This window comes from Clarias gariepinus, chromosome 18 (genome assembly GCF_024256425.1).
Source record: "Clarias gariepinus isolate MV-2021 ecotype Netherlands chromosome 18, CGAR_prim_01v2, whole genome shotgun sequence".
In the NCBI taxonomy this organism is placed as follows: domain Eukaryota; kingdom Metazoa; phylum Chordata; class Actinopteri; order Siluriformes; family Clariidae; genus Clarias; species Clarias gariepinus.
Window position 1 is genome coordinate 9,427,352 of NC_071117.1, and position 18,339 is coordinate 9,445,690.

Here is an 18,339-nt window from a genome sequence, read left to right on the forward strand (position 1 = left end):
CTCTTCAGCTGGCTTGTACACTGTACTGTATTGTCCTGTAATACAGTTGCAAAGCAGCATGTTAAGTTACACTTACTGCATTTAATATCATATAGAATTTTTTTTTCACCATACGTTCTTCTACTGCTTTTTTCACTTTTTTATCAGAATCTTCATCCTTGTGCTTTCAGGAGACCAAACAGGTGAAAGTTCGATGGAACGAGATCAGGACTATAGGGACTGAGGATGCTTTAAGACCTCAATAGTTTGGGCAGAAGTGTGCGGACGTGCATCGTCATGCAAGATCACAACGCCCTTGGATATCAGGCCTCTGCGTTTAATCTGAAGTTTAAACATCTCACTGTAATGTGCACCGTTGATTGTTTACTGTTGACCTTTTTTTTTGATAATGTTCCAATACTGGCCCTTGCGATTCCCAGAAAACTGTAAGCATTAAGGAATTTTCCAGCTAAAGTTTATCTCAGTCGAGAATTGAAGATGTTTCAGTTCCATACTCTGCTGTTTACTCTCAGGCTAATAGTGATGATGTCTTGTCACCAGAAATTATTCTCTATTCCCAAACTTTTACCTTCCTTAGAGCATCTGTCCAAATTTTCTTTGCAAATATATAAACGCTACAGTTTATTCACTTCTGTGAGTTGTTTCATCACTAGGTACAATACACCCTCAGACCACTTTTTTTTTCTTTAATTAATCACACTTACAGTTTTCTGCATGTTACTCTTTTTTCATGCAAATCACAAGCGGGATATAACATGTTTACACCCTCACAGCAGTGACTGGAGGGACAGGATCCTTGAATGTAAAGAAATGATCAGACAGTGCAGCCAACAGAAGGTTTAATATAGTGGATTCTTTTGTTCCTACTATGTTACTAACCAAACTCAAAAATCTGGTCATCTAGTTTCCCACTTTATCTGTCAAATGTACTGAAGTCGAAAATGAACTCCTACCATAGTCCCCAGTTGGACTACAGAGGTTCCTGGATAGATGGAGTGAAATGAAAGTCTTTGCAACACATCCAGAAATTCAGTCTCGTTCACTACTAACAGCATAACACAACTTATCTTCTTGACTGTTTTGTTACTTGTTGTAATAAAGAAATATCTGTACAACCGACAACTAACAGCGATTTTGGTTTTACATTATGGAGATGCACATTTTAACACAGTGCTGCACATGACTACTGTATATGTTTCTGCAAGAATATATTGTTACATGAGCCACTTCTGTTCTATTTTTGTTGTTTTTTTAGACATAATATATATATATAGTGTTCTTTAATTATTTATTTTTTATTTAATATTTACTAGTCTTGTGTAATAAAATACTTCTTTTTTTTCTAAGTTTCTGAGCTAAAAAAAGCACGGAAACCTCTGACCTTTTACGCAACGTCTCATATTTTCATGTTTATTGTACCCAGATTTCACACACCACCACTTCTTTACACAAAACAGCATTGTTTCAGGTTTTTTTTTTTGAATGGACACCAATCAAAAGCAGACATCTTTTTCAGAAAAAGGACTCCCAGAACATGATACAGCCTATTGTCATCTCAATGTTCTGTAAACAATAAGTTTCCTGGTGCTGTAACACGCAGTCTCGTCATTTGAAACCTAAAACTAGAACAAATCTATTACATTCTGTCCACAAAGTACGTAGATTTGTGACTCAGCATAAAAATGGGGAATTCTTAAGGGACTTAGCAGGCATATATATATGGCAGGTGAAAGGCTTAGTACCTGCACAAGATCCTGAAAAGACAGCAGTATGAACTTTCATATCAAGGTGGAGATGTTGGTGACGGTGGCTGTACTGTATCTTGCGTTTGGTGTGAGTGATGGACGGGTGCTAAGCAAGTGTGAACTTCAGGACGATCTGAACTCAACTCTACCTGCAAACCTTTTGGCCAAGATTCCCAACCTGGTAGCCAAGAGTGAGTAAAACATGAAACATACAGCATATGCCTAAATGTTGAAATTGCATGGCTATATATCACTTTATCTGTGACTTGTCTCATAAACAAGACATTTATAGCAATGCTAATATATATATATATATATATTAGTGCTGTCAATCGATTAAAAAAAAATTAACTAATTAATCGCACAATTTTTTGCAATTAATCGCGATTAATCACAATTAAAAGACTGAAACTTTTTGGATATGTAAATGTAAATAATTAATGTAAACTCAAGACAATGAAACTATTTAAATTCAAATATGATTGTTTATTGGAATTTTTGTTTAACTTGTAACACAGATTTTCTCATGTAAACAACATACCTGCAATAAACCATCAATATTCTCCAAATTAACTGTTGGCTTGAAAGCCATATTTATTACATAAAAACACAGGTATGTGCCATTTGTGTCATTTGAATTTCAAAACAATCAATGCAATTTACATTGGCGAGGCCCTGTAGAGGTTGTTTCGGTGGGGTGTTTTGCTTTTAAGTGATATGTCAAAGACGAATTACTTCTCTGGTATTTAAATTCGGCTTTGCAAAATGTACAGATTACTTTTGTTTTATCCACAGAACCATCTGGCAGAGTTTTATACTGAAACTTTCCGTCTAAAAGTCCTTCCTTGGTCTTATTCATACTTCTTTGCACGTTGAACACACGTCGGCCACAACAGGAAATAAAAAAAACTGCAACCGCGTTAATTGCGTTAATTTTTTTTAATGCGTTAAATATTTAAAATTAATCGCATGCGTTAACGCACTAATTTTGACAGCACTAATATATATATATATATATATATATATATATATATATATATATATATATATGAAAATGACTATCCTTCCTACTCCCAGTGCTAGTGTTGCTTGCTAATCAAAATCTCTTCCATACATTTTTCAGTTGTCTGCTTTGTGAACTTGAGCTCTCAGTTCAACACCAGCACCATCACTTATGTTAGCTCAGTCCCTGGAAGCAAAGGTGCACAAAAGTGCAGACTTGCCGAGGGGTCAAGCAGTGAGGAGGACAGTCAGGAAACCACCCAGGTGCCTAATACTGGTTTCAGTGCTTCAACAGTCACGCCAGTCACTTCAGCCCAAGGTACCAACCCAACCAGCAAAAATCGTAAGAGACGCAACGTCAGATCTGTAGAGTCAAGCAGTGAGGAGTCCAGTGAGGAAAACATCCGGGGGCCTAAAAATGGTTTCAATTCTTCAACAGTTAAGCCGGTCGCTCAATACCTGGGTAACAACATAACCAGCAGTATTGGTGTTAAAGCACGCAAAGGCAGGTCTTTAGAGTCAAGCAGTGAGGAGTCTAATGGGGATGACAGCAACTCCTCCAGTAGTGAAGAACGGAGAAAAAGATCTGCACCTGGGGCAAGCAGTGAGGAGTCTAATGGGGATGACAGCAACTCCTCCAGTAGTGAAGAACGCAGAAAAAGATCTGCACCTGGGGCCAGCAGTGAGGAGTCTAATGGGGATGACAGCAACTCCTCCAGTAGTGAAGAACGGAGAAAAAGATCTGCACCTGGGGCCAGCAGTGAGGAGTCTAATGGGGATGACAGCAACTCCTCCAGTAGTGAAGAACGGAGAAAAAGATCTGCACCTGGGGCCAGCAGTGAGGAGTCTAATGGGGATGACAGCAACTCCTCCAGTAGTGAAGAACGCAGAAAAAGATCTGCACCTGGGGCCAGCAGTGAGGAGTCTAATGGGGATGACAGCAACTCCTCCAGTAGTGAAGAACGCAGAAAAAGATCTGCACCTGGGGCCAGCAGTGAGGAGTCTAATGGGGATGACAGCAACTCCTCCAGTAGTGAAGAACGCAGAAAAAGATCTGCACCTGGGGCCAGCAGTGAGGAGTCTAATGGGGATGACAGCAACTCCTCCAGTAGTGAAGAACGAAGAAAAAGATCTGCACCTGGGGCCAGCAGTGAGGATTCCAGTGAGGAAAACATTCAGGGGCCTAAACTTGGTTTCAATTCTTCAACGGTTAAGCCAGTCACTAAATACCAGAATAACAACGTAACCAAGAAATATTTTGGAGGACGCAGGTACAGGGCTGTGGAGTCAAGCAGTGAGGAGTCCAGTGGGGATGACAGCGACTCCTCCAGCAGTGAAGAATACAGAAGAAGATTTGTATCAAAGGCAAGCAGTAAGGAAACCAGTGAGGAATTCATCCCTCTAAATAGTTTTAAATCTTTAAGAGTGATGCCAGTCACTCGTCCTCCTGCTAAAAACAGTGGTAAAGGTTTAAGAAAACGCCCTGGCAGGTCTGCAAAGTCAAACATTAAAGAATGCAATGAGAAGAACATGTGGACTTTGTACGGCTTGTTCCAGCTGCCTGATCGTATCGCCTGTGCCTCTGGGGCAAAACCATCCCTCAACCTCTGCAATTTGCCCTGTTCCAGTGAGTATATGTCAATTTCATATTCCTTTATATGTGGCTATCACCATTTTGACATGACTGAAAATAATATAAAAGGCCTGCTTGTTGAAAAACATATGTGATTATAACACCAGTGTGAATAAGTTTTGTAAGATTCTGATTTGCAAATTTTCTTTTCACAGGTCTGCTTGATGACGATATCAAGGATGACATCACCTGTTTTGAGACCATCCTCAATAAAATGTGAGTTAATGTCAATTATATTAATACAATTTCAGCAATACAAAAAACAAATATAACAACCTGTGTAGTTCTCTGCTTTGTGCGTATAGGGGAGAACATTGGAAAACTTGAGTAAAACTTTCAGAAAAACTTATTTTTCAAGATAAATCTAGAACCCTTAAAGGTGAAAAGATTAGACGAAACATTTCCATGCATATTCATTGTCGTTCAAGATTCAAGATTCAAAGATTCAAAGAACTTTATTAATCCCAGAGGGAAATTGCTCAATGATCATGAAAAAGGTTGAGTGCTGTTTGTTGTCAGTTACTACATTATCATAGCTACTTCTTCTTAAAGCACTTTGATTCATTGTACACATCTCTTCCTTTTTAGGTCAAAGTACTTGAATAAATTATCAGGCTATAATTTATCAACAATCATTGTGGTATTAGCTTGGTGGCATGGTGGCATAGTGGTTAGCACTCTCACCTTGCACCTCCAGGGTCTGGGGTTAGATTCCTGCCTCGGGTCTCCATGTGTGTGCATGGAGTTTGCATGTTCTCCCTGTGCTTGATGGGTTTCCATCGGGTACCCTGGTTTCCTTCGACAGTTCAAAGACATGCAGATTAGGCTAAATAGCATTCCCAGATTGCCCATAGTGTGAGAATGTTGACTGGAGGTTTTTTTATGATCATAAAAATGGGAATACTGTAAATCCAATGGTAATCACTTTTGGCCTCCACAGTCCCTAGTTGGACTACAGAGGTTCCTAGATGAATGAATAGTTGGATGGTGTTTGCTTGCTTGCTTGCTGATTAATAATTTGTGTTTCACTGTGCTACAGCCTATCAGAAGAAAAACAGACCGGGCCAAATAAAGAAATTTTCAACAAATTGTAAGTAGACTGTTCATGCATGGCCATGTGTATTGAATCCTCCATATTCTCCCAGGAGAAATTACAAGTTGTGAAAAAATAGTTTACCTTAAAAAACCCTCCCATTTCTTGCTGCGTTTCATAATTTGTCATCTCTGTTGCAGACGTGCTTATTTCTTCAAGAAGGAGTGCGAGAAAGAGAAGGATTCCTCTTTTTCTACTTGTTAAAGCAGACAGAAGGTCTAGCAAACATCTCGACTCAGTTCTACTCAAAGAAAATTACTTTTTTTAGCTCCTAACATTTGACTTTTTGAGGTTATGGCTACTTACGAAGTGAATCACTGATGTCCCATGTCCTTCTATTATTTCTCATGTCTTCTTCATTAGCAATTTATTATTCCTGACTGATCAAGGTTTATGATGATCATGGAATTTAAGAGCTGTCTCACTTCCATCATAACTGCTCCGTTATAAACAATTTTATTAAAACGGCTAACAGGTAAGGGGAAGACTGTTGAAGTAAAAGGATCTCAATTGGCACAACATTGCAATTCATTTGCAAATTACACAGACACACACACACACACGCACACAGACATATACACGCACACAGATTTAATTTCGCCGACTAAAACAAGACAAAGAAGAGAGAACTGCTCTAAATCACCAGACAAGTGTTAAATTTAAAAAGAATATCCTACTAACTTGATGTTCGTTTCTGTCTTTTCATGTTCTTCTCATATCTAAAAGCATAAAAAATTTGTTTTGTTTGAATAAAATCTGACAAGACATTTATGGACTGATTTATTCATATTTTTTTTAACCTCAGAAACATTACACATCAACCCAATACTCCTGTATAAGCATAATTAATTCTCTAATTTTGCTTCCACTGGTGAGCCCTTGATCAAGGCTCTTAACCCTCTCTGCTGCAGGGGGCGCTGTACCCTCCCTCAACACGTATTCTGACCCCAGCTGCCTAACTGGAATACGCGGAAAAATCATTTCACTGTGCTGTAACATTCACGTGACAAATAATTTAATTATATATCAATATATTGGGTTTTTTTGTGTGTTTTTATTAAAGTGTGTTTTTAAAGAACTGACACAAAGAGATCTGCCGCAGAAGCCTGAAGTCACCTTAGATCCAAAACCATTTGACCATTATTTGTTTCCTCTACAGGTGCATGTTAAAGCATTCTAAAATAAACTTCAGTAATCTTACATTTAAGACTGGCATATCGGAACCAGACAAAAATGCTGCTTTTGTTGTATTAATTAATACACAAGAGAGAAATGTATCAATTTTCAAGTTTCGACTCCGTTTAGACCTTACAGTACATATCTAAAACATCTTCATTATTGTAAACATAACCCAAATATCCTTTTAAGCAAACTAATATAAGTATGGTGTAAAAGACAGAATGCACAGTGTATCTTATTAGTTGCGTAGTTAAAATAATTTTTAATATATGCATACCTCGCCCATGAATCAACATATGATATGTTTTGATATTAAAAGAAACTACAATCGACATTTGCTGTCTTAAAGAAAAAAACGAATCAATATCCAAGACACAAAGAACGATTCTGCAGAAGAACTAAGTATTATTGGAATACATTGCAGTAAACATGAAGAATAGTTACAGAAAGTCAGTATGATTGTGGTTTTATATGAAGGAGATAAAGCTGGCCATTTCATCCACATGTGGTAAAGTAAACCGAGGGGTCCACAGTCAGACACTCCTGTGTGAATATTTTTTCTATCCTGTGAAATACAGCAAAAGTTCAGTGAGAAAGTGAAGCCTCAGATACTTAAAAATAATAAAAATTAAAAAGTGCATAGACCTGTACATACAAGTGTGTTGTGTTTTGGGGTAAAGCTCAATTTGTTCTTGCTGAACATTACCAGGTTTAGCCTGACTCGGAATAACATTGTTTTTGGTCTATTCTCACACGTTGTGTTCATAATGTTCTAAAACATTATGTTCTAATGCATCCTAATACCTATTATGTGGTTCTTTGTGCTTGATAATCCAAGGTTAAGACCTCGAACCTGATCTTACTGCAACCCTAACCCCTAACCCTGAACGTACTGGTGCTGGAACACACTGAACAATAAATAATGTGTGTGTGTTTGTGTGTGGTTGTGTGTGTGTGTGTGTGTGTGTGTGTGTGTGTGTGTGTGTGTGTGTGTGTGTGTGTGTGTTTCATAACTTACTTTAAGTTAAGCAAAACCCTCAGGCAAGCGATGTCATCATTGATGTCATCATCAGTCAGAGCTTTTTTTAAAAAAAGAAATAAGGCAATTTTAGCACATGCGCGACTACTAGGTTGATAGATGTTTTAAGCAAAATATATTTCAAAGAAGGCATCAGCAATATAATGAACTCCAACTAGTTAGAAACAAAAAGACTTTCTCATCAAGTTTCACTTTAATTATCATAAAACATTGCAGGTTTGTATTGAACTGTTATAAATTTGTGTTGAAATTTTTTATTTCTGTAGAGGTCTCCTTTCCTGCATGTTATACTATAAGGGGCAAAAAAATAAATTATTATTGCATGAAAAAAAAGGAAAATATTTGCTCAAATTATGTTTCCAAAATGAGCACGTACATTCATGACATTTTTTCTTGTTTAAAAAAAAAAAGGTATAACCCAAGGAAAAGCCCATTCAGCTCATGAAATAATAAAACTTGCGGGCGACTTGGGGCAAGAAATTCTGCTTCATCCTCCCTACTCCTCGACCTCGCACCCAGTGACTTCTTCATCCTCCATCATTTAAAGAAAACCACTTTGTGGAGAGCGTTTCGAAGCCAATGCTGAGGATATGTAGAGAAGGACTAAGCTCACGACCAATGTTTGTTTTTATTACATTATTTTTTCTTAGCAAAAATAAAAAATTTATGACTGACCCTCATATAACATTTCAAACCAAATGGTTCTTTTATGGTTCCTTATATGGTTAACAGATCTAGGCCTCAGATCTAAGGGTTCTACATGAACTTCCCTCCCTGCCCTCTCCATTTCCCCGCATGCAGTACTTGCCGATTCCCACCCGCTAGCTAGTTCTCGCATTATACACCAACTGAGGAGGGTAAAGTTTAAAACGCACCAAGCATATTTTTCTGATCTGCTGTCATACCATGTAATACTCGCAGACAAAAGTGCTATCCGTTATCTGCATACCTCACAGACTCTTCCTAAATTCACTATGATTCACAGGAGAAAGAGAGAACAGCCCACTTTGCTCTGTAGGAATCTCAGTAATTGTGGATAAGCAGTAGCATTGTTGGGAATTCAAACTGCACAGTTTAAAGTCCCTCAGAAATCTTTAGGGTTCGGCCTCCGAGTGGTGCAGTGGTAAACTGCTTGCAATATCATCCAGAGATTGCGAGATCGATTCCCGGGTGATGCTGTAACCTCTCGCAGCCGGAGGTCCAGAGAGAGCTGATTGGCCGAGCTCCCTCAGAGGGGAGGGATGAGAGGTACCTAATGCTCCTACATTAATCACAGCCACTCAGAGGCATCTGTGAGGCCATGCAAGAGGAAGGAGCGGATAGCGCTGTCATTCTAAATGACGCCATAAGTGTATACTGTACATCATGTGAATATATGGTAAATATCATGATATATAAACCAAAATGTATTTCTTTAAGACAAGATTTGTAGTACAATATTTGTAAAGTAGCCACTATTTTGTAACTTGGCTCACCGGAACAGGATAATCCACAAAGATTCTGACTGGGGCTCGATCCTGATTCACATGCTATATCACTCAGTTGAAAGATTCCATAGAGTGTAGTCTGGGCTTTAGCATTCCGTTTAGATCTTTGCTCAACTTTAGACTCAAGATTTTTATTCTTTTCAGATTGATCAATTGATGCTTCGCCGGAGCCATCCCCTCCATCCATAGATGGGGCATCCCTCCGTTTCCTGACTTGCTTATCATAATAATCAACATGCTCCTCTGATGTGTCAGGTGGCAATGTTGTGAATCCAAATATCGTTTCAAAGGTATCGTTATATATAGGATCTGCAGGCTCCTCTGTCATCTCAGGTGGTGAAGTTGTGAATCCAAATAGCATTTCAAAGGTATCGTAATGTATAGTATCTGTGGGCTCCACTGTTGTGTCAAGGGGCAAATCTGTTGGCGCATAATCTACCTCTTTGTTCTCTTCAGATTGATCAATTGATGCTTCGCCAGAGCCATCCCCTCCATCCATAGATGGGGTATCCCTCCGTTTCCTTCCTTGCTTATCAGAATAATCAGCATGCTCCTCTGGTATGTCAGGTGGTGGAGTTGTAAATCCAAATATTGTTTCAAAGTCATCATAATATATAGGCTCCTCAGGTGGTAAAGTTGTGGTTGTCTCAGGTGGTGAAGTTGTGAATCCAAATAGCATTTCAAAGGTATCGTAATATATACTAGGCTCCTCTGTTGTGCCAGGTGGTAAATCTGTTGGACCATGATCTGCCTCTGTGTTCTCCGCAGATTGATCAATTGATGCTTCGCCAGAGCCATCCCCTCCATCCATAGATGGGGCATCCCTCCGTTTCCTGACTTGCTTATCAGAATAATCAGTATGCTCCTCTGATGTGTCAGGTGGTGGAGTTGTAAATCCAAATATCGTTTCAAAGTCATCATAATATATAGGATCTGTAGGCTCCTCAGGTGGTAAAGTTGTGGTTGTCTCAGGTGGTGAAGTTGTGAATCCAAATAGCATTTCAAAGGTATCGTAATATATACCAGGCTCCTCTGTTGTGCCAGGTGGTAAATCTGTTGGACCATGATCTGCCTCTGTGTTCTCCGCAGATTGATCAATTGATGCTTCGCCAGAGCCATCCCCTCCATCCATAGATGCGGCATCCCTCCGTTTCCTGACTTGCTTATCATAATAATCAGCATGCTCCTCTGATATGTCAGGTGGTGGAGTTGTAAATCCAAATATCGTTTCAAAGTCATCATAATATATAGGCTCCTCAGGTGGTAAAGTTGTGGTTGTCTCAGGTGGTGAAGTTGTGAATCCAAATAGCATTTCAAAGGTATCGTAATATATACTAGGCTCCTCTGTTGTGCCAGGTGGTAAATCTGTTGGACCATGATCTGCCTCTGTGTTCTCCGCAGATTGATCAATTGATGCTTCGCCAGAGCCATCCCCTCTATCCATAGATGCGGCATCCCTCCGTTTCCTTACTTGCTTATCATAATAATCAGCATGCTCCTCTGATACGTCAGGTGGTGGAGTTGTAAATCCAAATATTGTTTCAAAGTCATCATAATATATAGGCTCCTCAGGTGGTAAAGTTGTGGTTGTCTCAGGTGGTGAAGTTGTGAATCCAAATAGCATTTCAAAGGTATCGTAATATATACTAGGCTCCTCTGTTGTGCCAGGTGGTAAATCTGTTGGACCATGATCTGCCTCTGTGTTCTCCGCAGATTGATCAATTGATGCTTCGCCAGAGCCATCCCCTCCATCCATAGATGGGGCATCCCTCCGTTTCCTTCCTTGCTCATCATAATAATCAGCATGTTCCTCTGATGTGTCAGGTGGTGGAGTTGTAAATCCAAATATCGTTTCAAAGTCATCATAATATATAGGATCTGTAGGCTCCTCAGGTGGTAAAGTTGTGGTTGTCTCAGGTGGTGAAGTTGTGAATCCAAATAGCATTTCAAAGGTATCGTAATATATACTAGGCTCCTCTGTTGTGCCAGGTGGTAAATCTGTTGGACCATGATCTGCCTCTGTGTTCTCCGCAGATTGATCAATTGATGCTTCGCCAGAGCCATCCCCTCCATCCATAGATGGGGCGTTCCTTCGCTTCTTGTGTTGACCATTATAATCTTCAGGGAGTTCTGTGTCTTGGTCAGAAATTTCGGAAGAGTGCTCTTCATAATTGCCATGTAGAAAAGGTCTGTTGCTGAATTGATCAGTGATGGTAACAAGACTTGTATTGAACCCAGAAATGTGTTCTAGTGTGCAAACCACTGCAAAGAAAAAGAAGAGTTCTGTTAAAGGTTCATATTTTAGTTATTATCTCATACAATATCACTTTATGTTAATAATTAGTCTAACAAGCTTACATTTAGCAATCATTTCCTCATTATTCTTTCCTTGAAGATCAGATAATGCTTTCTCAAGCTGTGATTTCAGATCACACTTCTTTAGCAAGAGCCCATCACTCAGAGTGGGGACCAACGTCAGTACCAACAGCACCGCCAACATCTCCACTGACCAAGCTGGTTTTCCCCCTAGCAACATGCTGATATGACGCTCTTTCCTGTAGATCCCAAAACACAGTTTAATAGTCCAAATTGAAAAGCGTGTTTTCTTAAACATAATAAAGAGGTGTAGAAAATTATTTTCAAAAAATATATGGTAAAATAGTTGACTGCAGATAATTGTGAAGATTTTCATACTGAGGTTGTTCACTGATTATTGATTTTATTTCCCTCTCTTTAGAAGGATAAGATCATTCCAGATAGCTCTTATCCACCGATGATGAGTTTGTAAATAATTTCATTCAGAAATATACATGTGGCAATTTACATGAATAGATATTTACAGTAGGACAAAGTTAATGTTAGGTGAGGTTAACATTTACACAGCTTCAAGCAACATTATTTATATACATCTTAACATTATTAAGCTGTTTGCTTAACACTGCTGTGAGGCACACCAGTGTTTTTTTTATGTATATAGAGATGATCTAAAAGAATGAGACTGCATTATAAATCTATTTTATTATGAAATCATTATAAAATTATAAAAAATAATTAATTAAGAAAGAAATTCAGACTGTGGAAAGAAAATGCCAAATACGAAAGTTGGCAAAATTAAACTGATAGAAATGTCATTATATAAAATTATAAATACTGTATTTATATTATTTGTTTAATATTATATATATTATATAGGTATATACAAAAAAATAGATTTTTTAAAAGTATGTCATATTTGGAGTTTTTTTTTTTTTTGAGAAATAGTGTCCCAATAAATAAAAAATAATTTTCATTATGAATAAAGAAAAAATCTGATACAAATCCCCATGTTTCTATTTAAACTAAAATCCTACAAAATCAATCAGTTCAGGTAGAGCTCTTACCCCAGCAGTGTGTCTCCTCTGTCCGTTGGTTTAATCTTCAGTCTTTACCACCTATGTGTACAATAATGGATAAGCTTTTAGGGTTGGCAGTAACTCGACCACACATCACACACCACACCTGGTCCGACTTCATTTCCCTCTAGCCAGATCCGACATATGTGTGTGTGTGTGTGTGTGTGTGGGTGTGTGTGTATGCGTGTGTGTGTATGCGTGTGTGTGTATGTGTGTGTTTGTATGTGTGTGTGTGTGTGTGTGTGTGTGTGTGTGTGTGTGTGTGTGTGTATGAATGTGTGTGTATGTGTGTGTTTGTATGTGTGTGTGTGTGTGTGTGTGTGTGTATGAATGTGTGTGTATGTGTGTGTTTGTATGTGTGTGTGTGTGTGTGTGTGTGTGTGTGTGTGTATGCATGTGTGTGTGTGTGTGTGTGTGTGTGTGTGTGTGTGTGTGTGTGTATGCGTGTGTGTGTATGTGTGTGTTTGTATGTGTGTGTGTGTGTGTGTGTGTGTGTATGCATGTGTGTGTATGTGTGTGTTTGTATGTGTGTGTGTGTGTGTGTGTGTGTGTGTGTGTGCGTGTGTGCTAACCGGAGCTATATATTTAAAATTACAAATGTTTTTTTAGTATTTGCTCTGAACTTCACTCAGAGATTCAAATATTCAACAAACTAATAAGTCACAATGTTTTTGTGTTGTTTTCTTCGTCTTGCAAAGTTCATCTATGTGGATATCTTTTAGGATATTTGGAGTATACCAACTGTTTTAATTATTTGGAGGAAGCTTTGCAAGTTAACACAAAGTTGTGGGAAAAGTCATCTTTGTGAAACATTAACGGCCTAGACTTCAATAACATGATCATAGACATCAAATTTAGTATGGACGAAAAAATACAGACCTGGTCCACCATAACACACTAATCGATTAAACAAAAAAATGAAATAATAAAATAAGCTTTAAACAAGTGTAAGTGATTGTCAGACACACGCTGAGATTAGCAGCCTGGGACTCAAGTCTAAAACAGCCTCCTAAACAAATAGGCATGTTGTTTACCATCATTATTAGTATTGGATCTCGCCACTCATTACTCTTATGATACCTTGAGAATATTGTTTCTTATTAAATAGAAATGTTTGTAGGTATTATTCAATTTACCTTTGGAAAAGTGAGACTTCAGAAAGTACATTGCTGAAATGGTAACAATTTAAACAAAAATATTTCATTTTGTGACGTTTTAATTTCTATGTTCCAAGTTTTACAGAAAAAAGGGAAAAAATCTGATTAAATTAATTTTTAAAATATACTGTTAAATTCCATACATTTTGGTTCTATTTTGCTCAGTCGAATAAAAGAGTAATTTATCAAAATAGTTACATTTTATTACACTCCACAAAAAAGAATTTTTATTTTATTTCGAGCAAAACACTCAAAATAAAAAAATATTTGACAAAAGAGAAAAATGATGTCAAAGGTTCTTCTATGATTAAAGCTTAAATTGTTCCATGTGCACTTTTATATTTAAAGTACACACAAACTAATTTTATGTTAAACTGAAATATATAAAATACACATACCGCACTAACTTACAGTACATACTAGGACACACATAATTAAACAATAATCAACTGCAGGTCACCTGTAGTAACAGTATACTTGTAAAAATATATATATAAATTAACTAATTAATGTCTTACCTTGAATTAAATGCCTTTTTTGCAATAGTTGGAAATTGAATTAATTGTAACAAAATTATACACTGCATATGCAAATATCAGCATATTCCGAGTATGATTTTGGTCACTTAGGTAACCTTCTAAGGTACATTACATTGTGGACAACAAGGTTGGTGGAAAACATAAAGCTCTACTTTTGTTTTTCCTTAATGTTAACAGCATGCATAAACTGTGCTACTGTCCTATATGACCTTCCCCTGATTAGTTTACAATTACTGCCAGTGCCGCACTAATAATAATCATAATCATAATCATAATAATCATAATAATAATAATAATAATATAATTATAATAATCATAATAATAATAACATTTCAAACAAGCAATAATTTCATTAAAAAGTTTTAGTGATATAAATAAATTGAAAATATTAATTCACCATCCAATTTAATAATAATAATTAAAGAAAAAGGTTTACCTAATCAGGTTGTGCAGATATACACTGTTATATTTCTGTTCTTTTTTATTTAAACCTCTATCAGTTCCTACAAAGCAATAAGCCAAACCATGGTTTCAGCTGAACCCATGGTTAAAGGAAAAAGTAGGAATGACTCATTTCCACTCACCCTCAATCCTGTTCTGAAGTGTCTGAGCATCACTCATGCTCCAGTGCTGTCAAAAAGATCACCTTAAACAAGTTTGCTTGGATTGAAAGGGGAAAAAAACAGTTAGGCCTGACTGTTTGAGTATCCAAGGAGGGACGTATTTGCTTTGGATCAGAAACCTCATGAATATTTTTGAACACACATTTACATCTCTCATACTATGCAATTGTTAAGGTCCAAACTCAAACATCCGTCCTTCCTAAGAAGCGCAAAGTACACTTACGGGAAAATGTGATTAACCCTGAGGAGTTTGTATTGTTCATCAGATTCCTTGACTAGATAACAGCAAACCCTAACCAAACCCCAACATCACTACAAACTTGCACGTTACATTGGTTTTATTCCGACGCTTTCTTACTTGCTGCTACCTTGTTATTGGTAGCTCCACAGTCTAGCGTTTTGTAGTGTTCGTTCGTCTAGTTTAGTTTTCATTTAAACACAAGGTTATCCCAGGATACCTCCTCTCTTTCACTGTGTTATTCTCTGAAATTTACTTCTTCTTTATCTCACTTGTACAATACTTCATAATCTACTATGCTCACCCATCCCAAAAAAATCCGTTGTAATTATTTATATTTATTTATATTTTATTTATTGATAAAGTCATCACAAGGTCATCTCAGGATACATAATCTGTGTCTAAAGTGTTTGTATTCATTTCGATTCATGGAATATAGACATGGACATACTGTAAGCAAAGTTGCTATTTAAATATGTACTGTACGTAATGTCATAAAATACAAACAAGAACTGCGGTTCCAATGAAAACCGCATCACGTTTCATCACGATTACATCTTTCAGGAACAGTCGTCAAACTGAACGCTATTCTAGAGAACTTTACCTTCTCTGTGGTACAGTTACAAATGAATAAATCAGCCATAACATCACAACCATTAACATTGAAATCACCAGGGTTTTGTGCTATCCTTGTGCCAACGAAACAACTCAGGACCCTTGAGTATTGACTCCATATGCTCTCTGAAGGTGTGCTATGGTGTCTGGCACCAGGACGTTAGCAGCAGATCCTTTACCTGCTGTAAGTTGTAAGGTGGGGCCTCCATGGATCAGACTTATTTGTCAAGTCGGATTGAGTTCTGGGGAATTTGGTGACTGGATCAACAACTCTTGGCCTTCTAAGCTGTGGTGCACTGTGTCTTCTGACACCTTTCTATCACAGCCTTGTTTTCAGCTATTTGTGCTGCATTTATTGAGTCTTAATTAATGACTAAGCAAAGTCATAAGGGTTCAAAATTGAACCCTAGTGGAACATTTTTGGAGACTCTAGTAACCAGAAGGTTGTGAGTTTAAATCCCAGAATGCCAGACTTTCTTAAACTTATGGTTACTTTCGAGTGCTTTGCATAGTACTAGTGTCCGGAACAGGTTCTACATGGAATCCTGCCCGAAAGTAAAACATTCTTCTAACGGATGTATTGACTTTCCCTAAGGGACAAAAGTAAAAGAACATTTTGAGGGTTTTTTTTTTTTTTTATCCTTACATGACACATAACCTGGTTTTACAAAGAAAACAGTGTGTCAAGGCTTCTTTGCATGATTAACAATGATTAATAACATGATTCTTTGTATGCTTTAAAACCTTGATTTGTCATCATGGGCTAAGGAACGATTAAGAAGGAATTTACTGCTTCTTCTTACATGTTCTTATCATTCTCACCCCTGGTCTGAATACTCTGAGCATCACTCATGCTCCAGATCAGCTTAAACATTAAAAGATCAGCTTAAACATGTTTACTTGGTTTGAAAGAAGAAGAAAAATGAAGTCTGAATGTTTAAGTTTCTGAGGAGGGACATGTTTGCTTTGGATTATACACTTTTTTCCACATACGTACATTATTAAAAGTTCATCATTACGGTAGATCTGTTGACTAATCAAGAAGAAACCTCTCCTAAACCACAGCATCACACAACCATCAGTACACACTCGCACTTCACACCGCTGTTCATCAGATCGCACTTAGTTACTCGCTGCTGCAGTACTTTGTTCTCGATCTCACTGCTTAGTTCCTTCACAGTCTAGAGTTTTGTTGTTTTGTCTAGTTTAGTTTTATGTTTAAAACAGTCTCAGACAGGTATTAAAACGCCCGGTCATCTTAGGACGCTTTAACTGTTTCTTTTTAACAGCTTCGTCAAACCATGCTTCAACTTAATGCCTAGTACAAAACAAATTATAATGTGCAATATACAAAAAAAAATACAGAAATATACTGTATAAAAGGAACGACAGGAATATGTGCAAAATATAGGAAAATAATGATGTACTTCATAATCACAGGATCCAAGACCGATCCAAAATGAGATAACTGAGATATGGCAAATTAAAAGTGACAGCAGCGCAAAAAGTGAGTGGAGATCAAGACTGAGATAATGAAGGTCAATGTAGATTAGGGTGCATGATAAGTGGTCGAAGACTGTTACGAAAGGAGAGATAAATGAATAACTGAGAACGAGTAGTGGCTCAGGGACAAACAAAATGAGTTGAGAGACACTCACTCACTCATCGCCTATAGCGCTTTATTCTGTATTTAGGGTTGCGGGAGGCTGGAGCTTATCCCAGATTGGAGACTTAGGGCACGAGGCGGGGGACATCCTGGACAAGGTGCCAATCGATCACATTGGTACACTCATTTATACACTACGGGCAATTTGGGAACACCAATTAGCCTAATCTGCATGTCTTTGGACTGTGGAGGGAAACCGGAGTACCAAAAGGAAACCCACCAAGCACGCGGAGAACATGCAAACTCCATGCACACAGACCCTGAGGTGGGAATCGAACCTGGACCCTAGCGGTACAAGACAACAGTGCTAAACAGTAAGCCATCATGCCACTTATTCTATATTCTTATACTGTATATTGTTAAATAAAATGTTCTCATGATAATCTTTGTGTTTGTCCTCTACACACTCGTGAGCTTGAATGTAATCGATGCCTAGGGACAATACAGTGTTTTTCAAGCTGCAATCTAAACACCATTGTCCTTTGACATTTATCAAACATAGTAAATAGTTGTGCTTCACCCTAACTTTGGTCAAGCACAATGTTTGGATGAGACCAACAAGCTTTCTAGAAAGACACACAGACCGAGAGGCAACTACTATAACTCACTTTGCACTGCTACCTGACGGCTATAAAATACTGTTTTACTGGACTGATGTTAACTTTGACACAAAGTTGAAGAGCTTGTTGATTTAGCAGGGTTTTGCTCAGCATGTGTAATGAGTGTATAAAAAGGTCCTGTTATGCATATGAGTTTGTGTCAGCCTGAGCCGGTCTAGGCGTTATTCTCTGGACTTTCATATCAGCAGGTTTTTTCTGCCCAGTAGATCACACAGAGATCACACTTTTCCTCCATTCCGATGAACATTATCTGATGTTTTTGTGTGCATTGTGTTCCTGCAGCGCGATTGGATGAGAATGGTGGGTAGATT

At 37.8% G+C, this 18,339-nt stretch overlaps 2 protein-coding genes and 1 long non-coding RNA gene across 3 annotated transcripts; 1 reads left to right on the top strand and 2 right to left on the bottom strand.

The window, feature by feature from the left end:
* Positions 1 to 1,734: 1,734 nt before the first annotated feature.
* On the top strand, positions 1,735 to 6,229 carry LOC128506776 (dentin sialophosphoprotein-like). Its single transcript, XM_053477361.1, has 5 exons — positions 1,735 to 1,936; positions 2,869 to 4,374; positions 4,536 to 4,596; positions 5,420 to 5,470; positions 5,614 to 6,229. Exons 1-5 carry the CDS (start codon positions 1,771 to 1,773, stop codon positions 5,675 to 5,677), a joined length of 1,848 nt encoding a protein of 615 aa, XP_053333336.1. The 5' UTR covers positions 1,735 to 1,770; the 3' UTR covers positions 5,678 to 6,229.
* Positions 6,230 to 6,318: 89 nt separating this feature from the next.
* LOC128506996 (uncharacterized) lies at positions 6,319 to 9,737 on the bottom strand. Its single transcript, XR_008355763.1, has 3 exons — positions 9,167 to 9,737; positions 7,671 to 7,731; positions 6,319 to 7,217 (listed from the first exon to the last, which is right to left on the bottom strand). It is a non-coding gene; the product is annotated as an uncharacterized LOC128506996 (long non-coding RNA).
* A 775-nt stretch (positions 9,738 to 10,512) lies between these two features.
* Positions 10,513 to 13,723, bottom strand: wu:fj19g03 (uncharacterized). Its single transcript, XM_053477646.1, has 5 exons — positions 13,707 to 13,723; positions 12,559 to 12,609; positions 11,537 to 11,733; positions 10,654 to 11,440; positions 10,513 to 10,543 (listed from the first exon to the last, which is right to left on the bottom strand). The coding sequence occupies exons 3-5, from the start codon at positions 11,712 to 11,714 to the stop codon at positions 10,513 to 10,515; spliced, it is 996 nt and encodes a 331-aa protein (XP_053333621.1). The 5' UTR covers positions 11,715 to 11,733; positions 12,559 to 12,609; positions 13,707 to 13,723.
* Between the last annotated feature and the right edge of the window lie 4,616 nt (positions 13,724 to 18,339).

What these genes read in the sequence shown, in the direction of transcription:
- LOC128506776 (XM_053477361.1), top strand. Translation starts at nt 1,771, where the DNA reads ATGAACTTTCATATCAAGGTGGAGATGTTGGTGACGGTGGCTGTACTG. An exon ending in TCCCAACCTGGTAGCCAAGA is followed by an intron (nt 1,937 to 2,868) that starts GTGAGTAAAACA and finishes TACATTTTTCAG; the next exon opens with TTGTCTGCTTTGTGAACTTG. An exon ending in CTGCAATTTGCCCTGTTCCA is followed by an intron (nt 4,375 to 4,535) that starts GTGAGTATATGT and finishes TTCTTTTCACAG; the next exon opens with GTCTGCTTGATGACGATATC.
- wu:fj19g03 (XM_053477646.1), bottom strand. Translation starts at nt 11,714, where the DNA reads ATGTTGCTAGGGGGAAAACCAGCTTGGTCAGTGGAGATGTTGGCGGTG. An exon ending in TGAGGAAATGATTGCTAAAT is followed by an intron (nt 11,441 to 11,536) that starts GTAAGCTTGTTA and finishes TTTTCTTTGCAG; the next exon opens with TGGTTTGCACACTAGAACAC. An exon ending in CATGCTGATTATTATGATAA is followed by an intron (nt 10,544 to 10,653) that starts GCAAGTAAGGAA and finishes ATGGTCCAACAG; the next exon opens with ATTTACCACCTGGCACAACA.